The sequence below is a fragment of the Neopsephotus bourkii genome, unplaced genomic scaffold, assembly GCF_033783945.1.
Source record: "Neopsephotus bourkii isolate Nb327-2 ecotype Australia unplaced genomic scaffold, CSIRO-AGI_Nbou_v1 NB_1036, whole genome shotgun sequence".
Taxonomy (NCBI): Eukaryota; Metazoa; Chordata; class Aves; order Psittaciformes; family Psittacidae; genus Neopsephotus; species Neopsephotus bourkii.
The window spans coordinates 2,597,345-2,613,219 of NW_026901525.1; the positions used below are offsets into that span (position 1 = coordinate 2,597,345).

General features: G+C 53.2%; 1 protein-coding gene across 2 annotated transcripts in view; it reads left to right on the top strand.

Annotated features, from left to right (window-relative positions):
* The window catches only part of EPHA10 (EPH receptor A10), a 56,833-nt gene extending 48,745 nt beyond the window's left edge, over positions 1–8,088 (top strand). For both annotated transcript variants that reach the window (XM_061360768.1, XM_061360767.1), the window contains exons 8-17: positions 335–443; positions 659–714; positions 1,945–2,070; positions 3,524–3,709; positions 4,401–4,462; positions 4,578–4,781; positions 6,102–6,251; positions 6,420–6,613; positions 6,712–6,876; positions 7,759–8,088. In XM_061360768.1, coding sequence (XP_061216752.1) covers positions 335–443; positions 659–714; positions 1,945–2,070; positions 3,524–3,709; positions 4,401–4,462; positions 4,578–4,781; positions 6,102–6,251; positions 6,420–6,613; positions 6,712–6,876; positions 7,759–7,873 — 1,367 coding nt within the window. In that variant the 3' untranslated portion in view covers positions 7,874–8,088. The remainder of the gene's footprint in view (positions 1–334; positions 444–658; positions 715–1,944; positions 2,071–3,523; positions 3,710–4,400; positions 4,463–4,577; positions 4,782–6,101; positions 6,252–6,419; positions 6,614–6,711; positions 6,877–7,758) is intronic.
* The last annotated feature ends 7,787 nt before the right edge of the window (positions 8,089–15,875 follow it).

Consider the following 15,875-nt stretch of genomic DNA (forward strand, 5'->3'; position numbering starts at 1 on the left):
TATTTGTAAGCTATAAATTTTAATATGCCCCTCTGATAAACAGGAACCTTTCCTCAGCGCTGATTAACAGGACCAGGAGCCTGGTGTGGCATCGCTGGGGCTGCTCCATCTGTGCCTGCAGCACTGCCCTGCACGCTGGTCTCACTGCCTCGGCTCAAGGGCAGTAAAACTGAACCAGAATGGGAATTGTGAGGATGGGGAAAAGCAGCTTGGTGCTAAGGGTGGGTTGTCCCATCCTTGCTGGAGGATGCAGCCAGCACTGGGAGGAGCAGCCAGGGCTGCCCCATTGCCCTCCTGGGTTGCATTGCTGACCACCTCGGCTTCCCTCCCGCAGTGTCGGTGGCCTCCAGCGAGCAGAACCCTGTCCTCATCATCGTGGTGGTGGCCGTCGCCGGGATGACGGTGCTGGTGTCCATGGTGATCGGCACCATGGTCTGGAGGAGGTGAGCGGGGCTGGGGCATGGACCAAGGAGGACCAAAGCCAAGTTGCCCTACAGCAGGGCTCTTGGGAGCATGGGGCAGTGATGGTTCTAAGCATGGGAGCTGGGTTGAGTCTGCTGGGGCTGGGCTCTGCTCCTGAGCACTGTGACTTGAGGCTCTTACAGCCAACGAGAGGCTGCTGCCCATACAACAGTGTGCATCTTCATTCTCATTGCAGACAGTGTGGATACAGCAAAGCCAGCCAGGATGGGGATGAGGAGCTGTACTTCCATTGTAAGTGAATCCTGGCCACCATGGCTGGTGTGGCTATCCCTGCATTTATTGCTATTAATAACACAGCTTCCAACAAAGCAGCCCTGAGTCCTTCCTTTTGAAGTGCTGTCATCCTGCATTACCCCAGAGCAGGGGCTCAGCACAGTGAGGCTCCCTGGGGACAGCAGGCTTGGCAGCTTCCTAAGCCAGGGTCCATCCTTCCTGCACACGGGTCGCTGCTGTGCCGAAGGAAATGGGGATGCTTCAGCTTTCCATGGGCTGTGTGAATCATTCTGTCAGCTTCCCCCAAACGGCTGCATGAGAGCACAGCTTTTGTTTTCTGGGGCTACTCTTGATTATTGAGCATCAGTAATTAGACAGACAGCAGCCGTCAAAGGAAATTCAGATATCAGGATTGATGAGTTTATCTGATTCCTGGCATATGCCCATGAAGCGTACACATGCTCTTGTGTTCCCCGATGCATTTCAGATGCAGCAGAGCCTGCGTGCTGCTTGGATTCAGCTTGGCTGCTTCATAGCATCACAGACTGCTTTGGGTTGAAGGGACCTTAAAGCTCCTCCAGCTCCAACCCTGCCACAGGCAGGGACCCCTTCCACTGGAGCAGCTTGCTCCAAGCCCCTGTGTCCAACCTGGCCTTGAGCACTGCCAGGGATGGGGCAGCCACAGCTTCTCTGGGCACCCTGTGCCAGCGCCTCAGCACCCTCACAGGGAAGAGCTTCTGCCTAAGAGCTCAGCTCAGTCTCCCCTCGGGCAGGTTCAAGCCATTCCCCTTGGCCTGTCCCTTTGCAAGCAGGTCAGCCTCCATGCACACTCTTGTCCTGGATGTGCTCCTGGTGCAGGATCACTGCCCCTGCAGCAGATGGTAGGTGCCTGTGGGAGGATTTCCCTGCCCGTGCTGTTAATGGAGGGGTCTCGGAACATGGTTGGTTGTGATTATTTCTCCTAGAGGTCTTGGGAATGGGGGTGATCCGGATACCTGAGGATTAGCATGAGTGGCTCGGTCAGGGAGAGAGCTGCACTAGGGTGATGGAGCTCCTCTCCTTTAACTCAGGGGTTGTGGCAGCGGAGCAGAGCAATGAGTTTCATTTAATCCCACAAGGAATTTCCTAGCAGCCTGACATCAGAGTCTGTTGCTTTACTGATAAAAAGGTGGCAATAACTTGGTTAATGATGGATAACATGGGGGACAGGCTGAGCCCCTCTCATGCACCTTTCTGCCTTCCCTGCAGTTAAAATACCCACCAGGAGGACATACATCGATCCTGACACTTGTGAAGACCCCATGCAGGCCGTGCACCTCTTTGCCAAAGAGCTGGATAACGCTAGTATTAAAATTGAGAGGATCATTGGGACAGGCAAGTTCCTTCCTGCATCTCCTCGTCCTCTGGCACCATGGACTTTGCCCTCACAGATGCTTGCAGCAGGGCGATGGGAGTGTGGTGCTCGGGAGCTTGGTTTTGCATCCCTGTTTGTTTTTCCGAGGCACTAAGCACGGGCAGGGAGTTTGGAGCAGAAAGCATCAGCAATTATCTGCATCTGGGCACTTTGACAGCAGCGTGAAAACTATTTATAAATACGTGAACCTAATGATTTATTGATTTTCATCAACTTTGCTGCCTGAAACTTAAAAGCAAATTAACATCCCCTCGGTGGGCCCTAGAGCCGTCCTCGCTAATGTGAGCCAGGACATGGGAAACGTGAGGATCCTTGGCCGGCTCTTTTCCTAAAGACAAATTCAGCTGCAGAAGAAGAGGTGGAGGAAGGGAAGAGGGAAGGGCTTTGCCTGCCAGCTTGAAGGACAGGGTTGAAGGGAGGAGGACACGGAGGAGAAGAGGAGGTTGTCTCTGTAGCTGCTGAGCGGGGCAGCTGAGAGGAATCCCACATCCCTTTGAGAAGCAAATCGGTGTTTGAAAGATCAAGGAGGAAAATTAACCAGGAAGACATTTCCATGGAAGGAATTTAGGAGTGCATTTGTCTTGTGTCTGACCTAAAAAGTACCTGGCTTTTAAATCAGGAAAGCTTTTCTTAGCTACACGTTTTGCTATAAAGCCAATATTGGCCTTTTATGTTATGAATTTGGGTATGAATAGCTCCAGTTGTCAAGTGCGTGGCTGTGCAGAGTGGGATGTTCTGCCTCATAGAATCATCATAGCATCCCAGACTGATTTGTGTTGAAAGGACCTTAAAGCTCATCCAGTTCCAGCCCCTGCCATGGGCACTTGAGCAGAGGTGGAGAGAATGGCTTAGAGGTGTAGGAAGAGGAAGAAGCAGCTGCATTGCATGATCGCAGGTTTTTAGCATCACATGCTGATGCTAAACTTGGGTGAAGGGTTGTGTGTTCAGCAAAGGTGGGGGAAGATGTTAAAACAGGCTCTGTGGGGGAAACTTGCAGCCACGCAGGGCTCCGGGTGTTTGAGTTTATGGATTGGCAAATCCTCTGGTGAGCAACGGGGAAGTCTTGCTTGTCGACACAGCAAGACGCATCACTTGTGCCCCACAGGAATTCATTTTATGCTTCCAAAGAAAGGGAAATGTTCCCTAAAGGGAACAGGCTTCCAAGAGGAGGACTGCTGCCCTTTGCTTTGTGACAGGTATATGTAGAAGCTGTCTTTATAAAACATCACCCTCGCACAATGCTATCACGAGAGGAAGGAGGAAGTTGCTCCTTCTTTCACTGTCTGGAGCTGGCCGAGGGCAGTGTGACAGCCCGTGATGGAGTGATGCGACCGTGATTGCAGGGGCAGGGGTGTGCTGATGGCCAGGGCTGTGGGACCATGGATGCCGTTAACCCATCTCTCTGCTGCACAGGGGAGTTTGGAGAGGTCTGCCGAGGGTGCCTGAAGCTGCCCAGCAAGCGGGAGCTGCCGGTGGCCATCCAGACCCTGCGGGCAGGGTGCTCGGAGAAGCAGCAGCGTTCCTTCCTGGCGGAGGCGTGCACCATGGGCCAGTTCGACCACTCCAACGTCATCCGCCTGGAGGGGGTCATCACCAGAGGTGAGGGGGGGGGACATGGGCTCTGTGACACAGTGCAGGCAGTGTGCTGAAGCTGTCGCTTTGGAGTGGTACCGTTGGCTCTAGAAATGAGGGGGTTTCCTCCTGTATTTGCTGGTTTAGCCTTCTGCTGATTAATAAAATGCTCCTAGCTAGATTAATACATCCAAGGAGAGGGACTGGCTGAAGAGCAAAACTGTGCACTCTTAATAAAAGCAAATTGAAGTGAGGTTCTGTCAGTAAAACAGATGACTCTGCTCCCGGCTCTTGCACGCGCTGGACCGCTCTGCGGATGCTGTAGTTAAATGGATATCCATGTAAATCCAAAGAAACGTGAGCAGCTGTGCTGATTTAACTGCCCCTTTTTATTAGGTAAGGAAGTGTTTCTGTCCTGAGCCATGGGCTGAGTGGGTTGCTTTTGCTTTCACTGGGTTGTGCTGTCCTCCTTCGTGATGGGGTTTAGTGTCCTGGTAAAAGGAGCATCTCGTGGGATGCCAGCTGGGAGAGACAGGAAAACCTCGGACCCATTGCTCATTGAAGACTATCCTAAGATGAACTCCTTGTCTTCCTTAATAGCCAGGCAGCCCAGGCTGACCGTGCTGGATGTCAGCACCCAGGTTTCTAGCACCCACAGCATCAGCATTGCCTAAGCCGTGGGCAGGACTCACTCAGTGCTCCTTGTCTGTCCATGCAGGGAGCACCATGATGATAGTGATGGAGTACATGGGAAACGGGGTGCTGGACTCTTTTCTCAGGGTGAGTGCTGTGGGAGCTGGTGGGAGCTGGGTCTGTCACCCTCCCAGTGTGTGCTGGGGAGGCCTCTCGATGTGGGCATTGCTCACCTTTCCCTTTTCCTCCTCTCATCCTCCAGAAACACGAGGGGCAGTTCACGGCCACCCAGCTGGTTGGCATGCTGCAGGGGATTGCCTCTGGCATGAAGTACCTGGCAGAGATGGGTTACATCCATAAAAACCTGGCTGCCCACAAAGTCCTCGTGAACAGCAGCCTGGCTTGCAAAATAACTGGTTTCCGACGGCCACAGGAGGATAAGATGGAGACCATCTTCTCCACGATGGTAAGCTGCCTTTCCAGGCTCCGCTGGCAATGCTCCCTGAAGGCAGACTGCAGAGGTGGATCTCCCTGCCTGTGATACATGGCTACGGCCAGGAGTGCTTGGACAGAGGACAGAGGGCTTTGCAGCCTGCTCTGAATGCTGAATAAGGATCAAATCCAAAGCCAGCCAGCTTCCACAGGTGGAGTTAATAAAACACACAGCAATTCCACTCCAGAACCGCTATTTTTCCTAGGCTCCCACTTCCTTCCCCATGTATGGATGCTGGCTCTGCATCTTAACAGCTTCTTTCTCAGCTAGAAAACAAAAGCGTTTAGGCAGGAACTGCATGGATCTGCCCAGCTCTGCTCTTCCCATCCTCTGGCCACAGCCCTGCTGCATGTCTGTGTGAGTGGGCAGAGGCACTGGGTGGCTGGAGGCAGCTCTGGCAGCCTCAGGGTCCCTCCTGTTTCCTCACTGTAATGAAATACATGGCTTTCAATTAAGAATCCAAGTCCTGCTTGGTTCACGCTTGTGCCAGGCACTGCAGTTCCTGATTAACTGTGAGCCCCTGGGCATAGACCCCATGGCACCCCATGGATCCCCCCCACAGGCAGCCCCTCACTGGAGCCAGCTCTCCATCCCTGCTTCTTTCCCACCCCTCTTTTGAGGGTGCGTTAATGAGTTTTGAACCGCAGAGCAATCGGATGGATTTCAGTTGGTACCAGCTGGGGCTGTTGGTGCCTTGCATTAACCAGGCATTCATATAGGGAAGAGCATCCATTCCTCAATCAGATGGGCACTTATTGCTTGCAGGGAGCATTGGGCAGCGCCAAGGAGGCAGCAGCTCAAGTGTGCTGGGTATGGAGCTGAGCGAGGGCGATGGAGAGCTCAGCAGGAGCCCTGGCTTCGCCCACCACGGTGCAGTGGGGCTGTGGCTTTGGGTCAGGGTCTCCCTGCTGTTAAGGACAATTGGCTGTGGTCTGTGACCTGCTTCCAGTAGTGCAACCAGAGGGCTCTGCAGACAGCGAGACAGGGACTGCAGACCGCAGGAGAACAAACCAGGATGGAGGGACTGTGTGTTTGCACAGCACTGAAGCCGTTTTCATTAAATATTAAGGTATAAAATGCCATCAGCTCTTCCCAGAGACATTCTCCTCTCCCATTAATATTTTAGGACTTGCATACAGTGGCATGGCTGTTTGCAAATAAACCGAGGCTAAAGTTTTCTGTTAGTACTAAACCTACACATGGCTCACGGGCTGCTCAGTGTCTGCCGTGATGAAGAGCTGCCTGTGAATGAGCTACATCCTGCTCATCCTTTCTCCCCTTCTCCCCATGCAGCGTGGGAAGAGCCTGGTGCTGTGGTCAGCCCCTGAAGCCATCCAATATCACCACTTCAGTCCAGCCAGCGATGTGTGGAGCTTCGGCATCGTCATGTGGGAGGTCATGTCCTATGGCGAGAGACCCTACTGGGACATGTCCAACCAGGACGTGAGTGCCCGTGGGGTAGATGATGGTGTTGCCGTTGCTGATGGTGTGCAGGAGGCTCCATGGGGTGTGGAGGAGCTGCCGCTGCCCTGATGTGGGGTATGGGTGTCCCAGGGGTTTGCCTTTGCTCTGGTCCCATCTCCTCACCTCCTGCTCCCCTGTGCCCTGCAGGTGATGAAGGCTGTGGAGGACGGGTTCCGCCTGCCCGCCCCGGTGAACTGCCAGCCCCCCCTGCACCAGCTCATGCTCGACTGCTGGCAGAAGGACCGCAGCCAGAGACCCAAGTTCTCGCACATCCACAACATCCTCAGCAAGCTGGTGCAGAGCCCGGAGCCCCCAAAGTGCCCCAGCTCCACGTGCACCAGGTGAGCATCCTCTTGCTTTGCTGCCTCCTCCTTTGCCCGCCAGGTCCCACTTCAGCCGTGCCACGTCCTCCATCCTCACCACCCTGTTGTGTTGGCAGGTCCCACAGCACCTCCATCCCCCTCACCGAGAGAACCTTCTCAGCCTTCCCATCTTTCAGCTCCGTAGGAGAGTGGCTGGAAGCGATCGAAATGGGCAGGTACAAAGACAACTTCACTGCTGCGGGCTACTGCTACCTGGAGTCGGTGGCCAGGATGACAGCCCAGTAAGTGGCTATAACCTGGCTATAACCTTGTGTCGCTGGGTGCAGCGTGGGTGAGCTCTGCTTTGCATTTAGTCAGGCAGCACTAAACAAGAGGACAGGTCTTCCAAAACCTGTCTCTAAGAGCTCACTGGTGGGGGTTGGCTGCATGTTGGAACTGGTCCAGAGGAGGGCCATGAGGATACTCAGGGGCTGGAGCACCTCCCGTATGAAGATAGGCTGAGAAAGTTGGGGCTGTTCAGCCTGGAGAAGAGAAGCTGTGTGGAGACCTCAGAGCAACTTCCAGTGTCTGAAGGGGGGCTATAGGGATGCTGGGGATGGACTCTTCATTTGGGACTGTAGTGATAGGACAAGGGGTAATGGGTTCAAACTGAAACAGGGGAAGTTTAGATTGGATATAAGGAGGAAATTCTTTCCTGTGAGGGTGGTGAGGCACTGGAATGGGTTTCCCAGGGAGGTTGTGAATGCTCCATCCCTGGCAGTGTTCAAGGCCAGGTTGGACAGAGCCTTGGGTGACCTGGTTTAGTGTGAGGTGTCCCTGCCTATGGCAGGGGGTTTGGAACTGGAAGATCTTAAGGTCCTTTCCAACCCTAACTATTCTATGATTCTATGTGTTGTGCATCTCAGTTGCTGTTCCCTTTCCCTTCCCAAAAGCAGAGTTGAATCTAATGTAGTTTACTGATTCTATGTTATGTGGACAGCGCAGGCTGGCAGGGTTGGGAGCTGTCTCATGCAGGGCATGCTGCAGGCTTGTGTTATCCCTGCATCCCTGGGACAACAGGTTGGGGCTTTCTTACTGAGGCCGGTCTGAAACCTGCACTGCCCTTGATGGGAGCTGTCGGTGTTGGGGCATTCAGAGCTGAAGCTTGTTTTCCATGGCGGCAGGGACATCCTCAGCCTGGGCATCACGCTGGCGGAGCACCAGAGCACCATCCTGAGCGGGATCCAGACCCTGCGGGCGCAGGTGATCCAGATGCACGGCCGAGGCGTGCAGGTGTGAAGCGGAGCCCCGCAGCGGTGCAGAGCACTGACCCGGGGAGCAGGCAGCCGCCCGGCCCCGCACCGGACCAGAGGTGGGATGTAGGGATCACTGAGCTGCTGCCAAACCGGCGGGGCAGGAGCGCAGGGCGTCAGGAAGCCGAGGATTCCCGGGATGCGTGCCTCGATGGATGTGGCTCTCCCTTGGCACTGCTGTGTGTGATGAGTCGAACTGATGATGCCATGGGTTAACAGGGTGGATGGACATTTGTGCGCTGCCTTAATCCAGAGCTGGCAGCGCTCTCGTACCTAGCATCCTACCGGTGAGATCCATGGGTATTTTTATACGAGCTGACACGTTCAGGCAACCCCACAAGGAGCTTTTTATTGCTTTTATTTTTAGAGCCCGGAGCACAGCTCCCACCCAGCGCCCAACTTCTGGAAGGTGACTTTCCCCATCTGCTATGCTGAAGGCAACTCTTCCCCAGCCACCTCCCTTCTGCTCTGAGTTACTTCCCTGTGTCTTGACGCCACGGTTGGAGAGCAGAACCAAAACACTCTCCACTGACGTGCAGAGCAAATGGTGCTGAATGTTTCTGAGGCTCTCTTGACAAGACAATTTCAAGGGAAGAAATGAAAGGCTTTGATGAAGGGAGCCATAACCAAGAGAGGTGAAGCAGTGGAGCCCTTGGGCTGCCCTGCTGATGCTCTCAGCCTTTTGTGCACGTCCCGGTCCCCATGGAGCCCAGCAGTGGGGTGGGAGCTCACAGACCAGAGCAGCAGCAGGCAGTGTGCCTGCCGTGTTATGAATAGCACTAATTCAACCCACAGCAGCAGCAGGAGCATCCCAGTTCAGCCAGAAATGGGATGGAAAGCCAGGAGCTGGTTTGAGGTCAGAGAGACATCAGGCAAGGCTGTGCTTTGGGAGGGATGCTTCCCATGTCCTCACTGCAGTGTACCCCTGGCCACTGGAAGGGATGCGTTAGCTGTGGTGAGTGCTCTTCCCTTCCTCCTCCAGTTGCCCCATTCCTGGCTGGGAGCAGGGAATGCCTGGCTCTGCTGTGCATGTTTTCCATCCTCACATCAATGGCTGGGCAGAGATCCATGGCCGAGGGCTGCAGTGCCAGCGCTCCCCACAGCACCCGTAGTGGGTTGCACCCCATTCTCTGCTTGCTGGAGGGACCACGCACCCCAGGTGGGCAGAACTGATCCTTGCATCCGTGGGATCCGTGGAATCCTGCTGTGCAAACCAGGGCACATCAGCACTTTATCCGTTGCAGCAGGAGCGCAGTACTGCCTGCCCTGCATGCTGGCAGCTCCCACTGCTGCAGGCCTGAGCCCTGATGGAAGACATAAATAGCATCTACTTAATAATACAAGTTTCCTTGAAGTTAGTTAATTAAATGGGTCTTTGCAGCCTTGTACGGAGTTTTGTAGGCCTTTTATTGCCATCTGTAAGTATTGCAAGTGAATTATTGATGATGAAAGGCAAAGATTTACAAAGGGAATGGATGCTGTGGGAGATGCTCACAGCACGGCTGGAAATCTGTTGGAGTCAGATCCTCCAATTAGCCTGCTCTGAGAGGATGAGGAGCTAAATGATGGTTGAGAGAAAGGCTTTAAGTGTTGGCACGGGCATCTTGGTTCCCTCCTGGTCAGGCAGAGCAGCGTGACCATAGGCACTGGTGGCAATGGTGAGCAAGCTCTCTCCTTCCTTCCCCCTCTGCACTTTAAGCAACGCTCCCCAGTGTCACTTGGTTGGTTTTACAGCAGACATAACTCGTCTTTAGGTTTGGCCCTTGCCTGGTCTGGTTGGTCGCTCTCCATCCCGCTGTTCCACCCCCAGAAGAGTAACAATGGTGAGCCGAAACCTTCATTTGGTAGAGATGCCAGATCCCAAGGATCAAGTGCAATTTGTATGCTCTTTGTGTTTACATTTTATCGATAGAGGAAGTCTATTCTCGTTCTCTAGGCAGGGAGTTGAACCAACTTGATTCTGGATCCTCACCCCCATTTCCCTGCTCTGATCCTGTCCGTTGGGATCTCTGCCCTGTGCCGGGATGCAGGGAGCCGTGCTGGAGGTCACTGCTGGATAGGCTTGTGCCATGAGAGCTCCATGCAGCTGCTTTCAGGAAGGTGCAGGGAAGCCCGGGGCTTTGTGCAAGGTGATGGAGTGCTCAGGGTCTGGGAAATGGACGTACCCCGATTCATGGCTCTAAGTCCCTTGGGAAGCTGCTGTTCCCATGCAGGCAGGGGTCCCTGCTCCACCAGGGGAGCTGGGCTCTGCATGGGGCTGGCAGCCCCACAGCTTCCCAGGCCATTTGCTTGTGTGGAATCATGGAATAGTTTGGGTTGGAAAAGACCTCAAGATCATCCAGTTCCAACCGCCCCCCCCGTGTGGCTGTACAATGCTAGAATAGCTCAAGTAAAACTGAGACCATCTTTCAATCATTTCTATAGCGTTTCCCCCACTGAATTAGGCTCCCTCCATTCCCCAGCACAATCAGACCTGAAGGTGTAATTTCTTTGTCTGTGTCTCTCTGGCTGTTCTCAAAAGGCATTCAGTGTTTAATTACTTCTCTGACTTATTCTGCTGGGAGCCTCGGATGTGGTCTGTGGATGGGAGCGTGCTCTAAATCAGCAGAAACAAGAGGTGTTTGCTTCCCTGGCCTCTCCTTCAAGAAAGAAAAGGAAAAGCACATGATGGAAGCCTGCTTTCTAGCCTAGCTTGTAGCAATAAACACTTTTAATTGAGCTCCCCATCAACAGTGGAGATAATAAAATGAGCAGATTAAGCTGTAGATTGTTGTTATGATTTTAGAATTAACTTGCAGCCTCCCAGCACCTCTCTTTGGGGAAGCATTCAATGCCTTATAATTAAATTAATTAGCAGCACTGTTTTGAAGCTGCTTGACCGAGGGAAATGCCTCACAATGAGTTTGGTCTCTTTGGCCATCCAGCCTCTGAGATGGCACAAGGCTCCTTCCTCCTCCCCGTGGTGTGGGGAAGCCCTCATCACATCGGTGCTAGTAAGGGTTCAGGGCAGGCTGACCACACTCTCCCAGTGCAGCAGCATCCGTGTTAATGGGCTTGTTCAGAGAAGAGAGCAGCAAGTGTTCTGTAATCTGTGGGCTTTGCTGGAGCTGATAAATGCAGTTACATGAGGATATGGTTTTAGATGCTCAGGCAGAGCGGAGGCCAGGTGTGAATCAGAGCAGCAGAGCAAATGTGTGTCTCAGCTCGTGTGTGGCCAGGACCATTGGCTCCCCTTGTACAGTGGGTATGCACTGGAAAGCAATCCTGATCCCAGCAATGTCCCGTTGGCTGTTGGTGCCTTGGATTGCAAAGCAGGATGGAGTTCCCATCACTGGAAGAGCAGCGCAGCAGCACTGCTGTCAGCAGCCAAAAGGCTGGGGGCTGTTGGAGGGGCAGCGACATGGACAAGGGGAATGGCTTTAACAGAGGGGAGACTGAGCTGAGCTCTTAGGCAGAAGCTCTTCCCTGTGAGGGTGCTGAGGCGCTGGCACAGGGTGCCCACAGAAGCTGTGGCTGCCCCATCCCTGGCAGTGCTCAAGGCCAGGTTGGACACAGGGGCTTGGAGCATCACCGGAACCCTGCAGCACCCCCCTTGCATGAAACCAAAACTGGAATCAAGTTGGTTCATCTCCAGATGCTTTTTGATATTCATTAACCACGTGTTATATACTGTAAATACATACTTGAGAAGGCAATATCTATTTTTCTAAGCTTGACACAAATGTAATATACTATCATAAGGGACACTGTGTGCATTTCATGTTTGAGCTATAGTCAGACATCTCCAGGGAATCACAGTTGGTTTTGAGTAATAATAATAATAATAATAAATGGTGATAAAGATCTATAGACATTTTTGTTAATTTTGTATTTATTGAACTATGGTTGAAGTTTGCAATAATGAAATATCCCAATACCTAAGTAAAGCCAACCACTCGTTCTGCCCTGGCTTGTCTGTGTGGGTCCTTTCAGGTGTTCTGATGCAAAGTTCCGCTGTAGCAAGGGTGGTAAGGGTCAGGTAAGGAATGGTTTTAGGAGCAACAAGGTGTGAAATGACGCACTGTTTTATTGACTAGCCCCTGTGCTAAGATGGGAGCTGATTGCTCCTGTTGTGGAGGTGGAGCTCAGGATGGTGGCTTCTTGCTGTTAACACTTTGTTGGCGGGGGGTAACACTGTTTAACTAGTACAGCATGTGTGTTTTGTGGACATAAAGTCCATTGGTTGTCCTGATGCTTTTGGCACAGGCAGGAATCCCTCCCATCACCCGGAGGACCAGATAACCTTGGAAGTGCTCCCAGCATGGAGCTGTCAATACCAGCGCAATTGTCACTCTAATATACGTGTTGCAGTGTTTAGCGCAGGGATGCTGCTGAGCAGAGGGAAAACACTGCAGAGCTCTGTGCTCGAGGCATGCCACTGACTGCCTGAGCAGGGTATGGCCAGCATGTGAAATGCAAACAGTGCACAGGTAATACTGAGCAACAATTCAATGCAATGCCCAGTGCTTCACATTTCTTCTCTTTTCCCCAGGGTGCTTGATGCCAAAGTGCAGGTACAAAGGTCTCGGTCTGGGATGCTGACAACAGTGACAGCTGCTGGGGAAAAGGAACTGAATGGGTGCTTAAAATGGGTGCAGCCTATTTGCCTTCTGTCGATCAATTAATTCAGCCAGCTTTCACTAGGAGCCTGGCCAGGGCTCTGTTGGCACTGGGAAGAAATAATGAGAGCTCTGAAGCAGGGTTATGAATAGTGGATTGCGACTCGCAGCCAAGCAGATGGATTCTGTGCCCTGATTTATCTGTGCTCGTGCCTCCTGTGCTCCATGGGTAATGGTGTGACCTTCCTGGGGGCTGTGGGACACCTCCTTTCATGGCTGTAACGGGGGGTGCTGGGGACACCCAGCATAGGCTGCAGTGGAGGACATGGGGGTCTCCAGCTGCAGACATCGCCTGTCTTCAGGGCTGGTGGGCAGGCAGGAGTGATGGCATCACCACCGCCCTGTTGTGCATTGCACAGGCTGACCTTGAAGATGCTGCTCCTTCTTCCCCCATCCTCTGCTGGTGCCACGGAACAGGATATTTCCTGCAGGATGGACCAAGGGAAACTTCTCTGCATGGAATTCTACTTCCCTGATCTGAAGTGTCCAAGGCCAGGTTGGACACAGGGGCTTGGAGCAAGCTGCTCCAGTGGAAGGGGTCCCTGCCTGTGGCAGGGGTTGGAGCTGGATGAGCTTTAAGGTCCCTTCCAATCCAAACCAGGCTGGGATTCTATGAACGTTACAGCTTGGTCTGGAACTGTGCGTGTGTCTTCTATATCCAGCAATGGACTTCCCAGCTTCTGACACATGCGGTGCCTTTGAGGAAGAAACCAAGCTCTGGGAAACATAGCAAACAGTGTGGTTATCACACTGTGCATGGCCAGCCCATGGCTCAGAGGTGCTGGTGCCAGCTCCTGCCCCTGGAGAGCTTCCACCACCAGCCCTGCATCCCTGGGCTGATGGAGAGCACGCTGTAAGGCAGGGTGTTGCTATCTGGTACCAAAGGAGGAACCATGAAGCAGTAAAACACAGGATGCAGCAGGCATCGGTCATGGATGGGCTCAGCCCTGGGCAGGTGCTGCCTCAAATGGAGGGTGTTTTACATAGGCCATTTGTTGCATGGTGCTCATGCAGGCAGCTGGGACCACATCTGGCCAATCCCTATGGCAGGTCCATGTCTCAGGGAGAGCAAAGGAAGAACCAGGTCTCCTCCTCTCACCCCTTGCTCCCACTTAGCAGCCTCAGATATGAGATCCATCACCTTCCCCCTTCCTCTTTTGGACACTTACTGCAGAGGTGCTGCTTGGTCTCATCTGCTGTGATGGCTGATGAGGACAGTGCGAGCCACTGCTCCTGTGACAGTGATGTGGTGGGGTCAGACCAGCCCGGCCTCCCTGGTGCGTGTTCCCCATCATCCCCATGCAGGATGGAGCCAGGCAGGAGGAGAGGATGCTCAGGGAATGTTAAAAAGAGCCTGGCTCTGGAGGAAGAGCAGCGTTTAAATACGAACAATTGCTAATTATCAGGAAGAGCCGGTGCCATCTATCATCATCACCTGCGGTCAGCTCAAGTGTCACCGGGACGGACGCATCTTTCCTCCTTGTATTAATCTCCCAGCATCTTGGTGCATGAGAAGAGCACTGCACAGGCTGGGGCATGGCCAGAACCATGCAGCTCCTCCGGCCCCTGCCCAGCACCCACCTCCCAGCAGGACTTTGCTGGGAAGGATGAATCCCCTCCCAGTCTCCCCACTGGGATGGCCAGTGCCCTGTGCTACCCAGCTTGGTGCATGAAGGTGCTGCCATCCTGCAGGCACGGCCGTGCAGCAGCAGAGCTGCCCTGCAGAGCAAGGGACAAGGCATCCAAACGCATCCATTGGGAAACACAGAGGCTGCCCCATGGCTGGAAGCAGATCCCACAGCTGCAATGGGCAGCAGAGCCGGGTGTCCCTGTGCCTGCCTGCATCCCGCAGCAGCGCCAGCTCTTGTGATGTCTCTTAGGGACTGATCCTGATCTGCTGCCTCAATCCTGTTCCTCTGCTTTTGTTTGTGCCCTTTCGGATGTGGCCGCTGCCCAGGCAGGCAGGCGCTGCGCAGGGAGATAACAGCTTCCCTTTGTCTGATGCTGAAGGCGCTTGTCAGCCTTGGCAAGATAAAAAGGCCAAAGACATGCATAATTGTGTAATCAAACGGCTCCTTGTGCCTTCCAGGCATCCCTTGCTGCAGGGCAGGTGGGTCTGTTGTCAGCAGGCTGTGGAGCAAAGGCAGCTAAGGGTACCCAGGGTAGGGGGGTGCTGCATGGATGCATGTGCTGGGATTTGTGGCACATCCTGGTTCATGTGGCCTTGGCACCTCTCAGATGTGCTCAGTGCTCTGTGTTGGAGCCGAGTGATGAGCACCCCAGTGCCAGCCCCTTGAGGGTCCTGTGGATACCCTGAGCTGTGAAAGGGGAATGATGCAGAGGTGCCTATTGCACCTGATGGAACTCCCATTAGAGGAGAGAAAGGCCCATGATGTGCTCGTGATTGGCATCAGCTGAGCAAACTCATCCCATAGAGATGCAGCAGCACCAGGCCTGGGGGTGCTGCCACACGTGGGTGTTCATTACATCCCACTTTACCAATGGGTAATGAAAGATTCACCCTCAAACATCACTGAGCACCAACTAAAACCATCAGTGTGTTATCAGCGCTGTTCCCAGGCTGGAAGTCAAACCCACAGCACTGCACCAGCTACTAAAAAGGAATAAAAATGACTGCTATAGCTGAGCCCAGGCCAGTTCATTACAGTGGTTCCTGTGTGGAACAGCAACAGCATCATTCCCCCTCCACTGCTTCATCACCAGGAATCCCAAGGGAGCTATTTTATCCTCATGCTGCCTGTGTACATGTGTGTGTGTATGAGGTTGTCTCACAGATGTGCCCGAGTCCTTTCCATCTAAAGCACTGGCAATCAAAGTGCTGGTGTTAGTGGGCCATCTGGTTGTGTTGTTGCTGGTGTTTGCAGTCAGCTCTGCAACACCTTTGATTTCCTAATCGTGATTAAGTGCACAGTAGGGTCTATAGTACCTGCAGCTGGGGCAGGTTCTGCTTTCCACTTCCATAAGGAAGCTCTGTTGTGACAGGAACACTTGCCACAAAAGGAGAAGAGTTTCCCTCAGTTAAAACTGTTGTTAACAGGATATTGTCTTGCCTGGTAAGATCAGGGTGGCTCTGAGGAGCCGTCTCACAGCACAGAGCAAAGCAATGTATAAATCACTGCTTCCACTGGTGGGGAAAGGCAGCGTGTCAGCTATCGCATCACACTGCATCCAAATGTGATGTGGCAATAATGGATCCAGCTTCCACAAATACAGCTTTCTTCCAGGAATAAACTTGTCACTGTCAACTTCAATTCTTGCCAAAGAATCGTGATTTGAGGTGAGTTGCTTTTGCCAGCGATTTACAAAAGC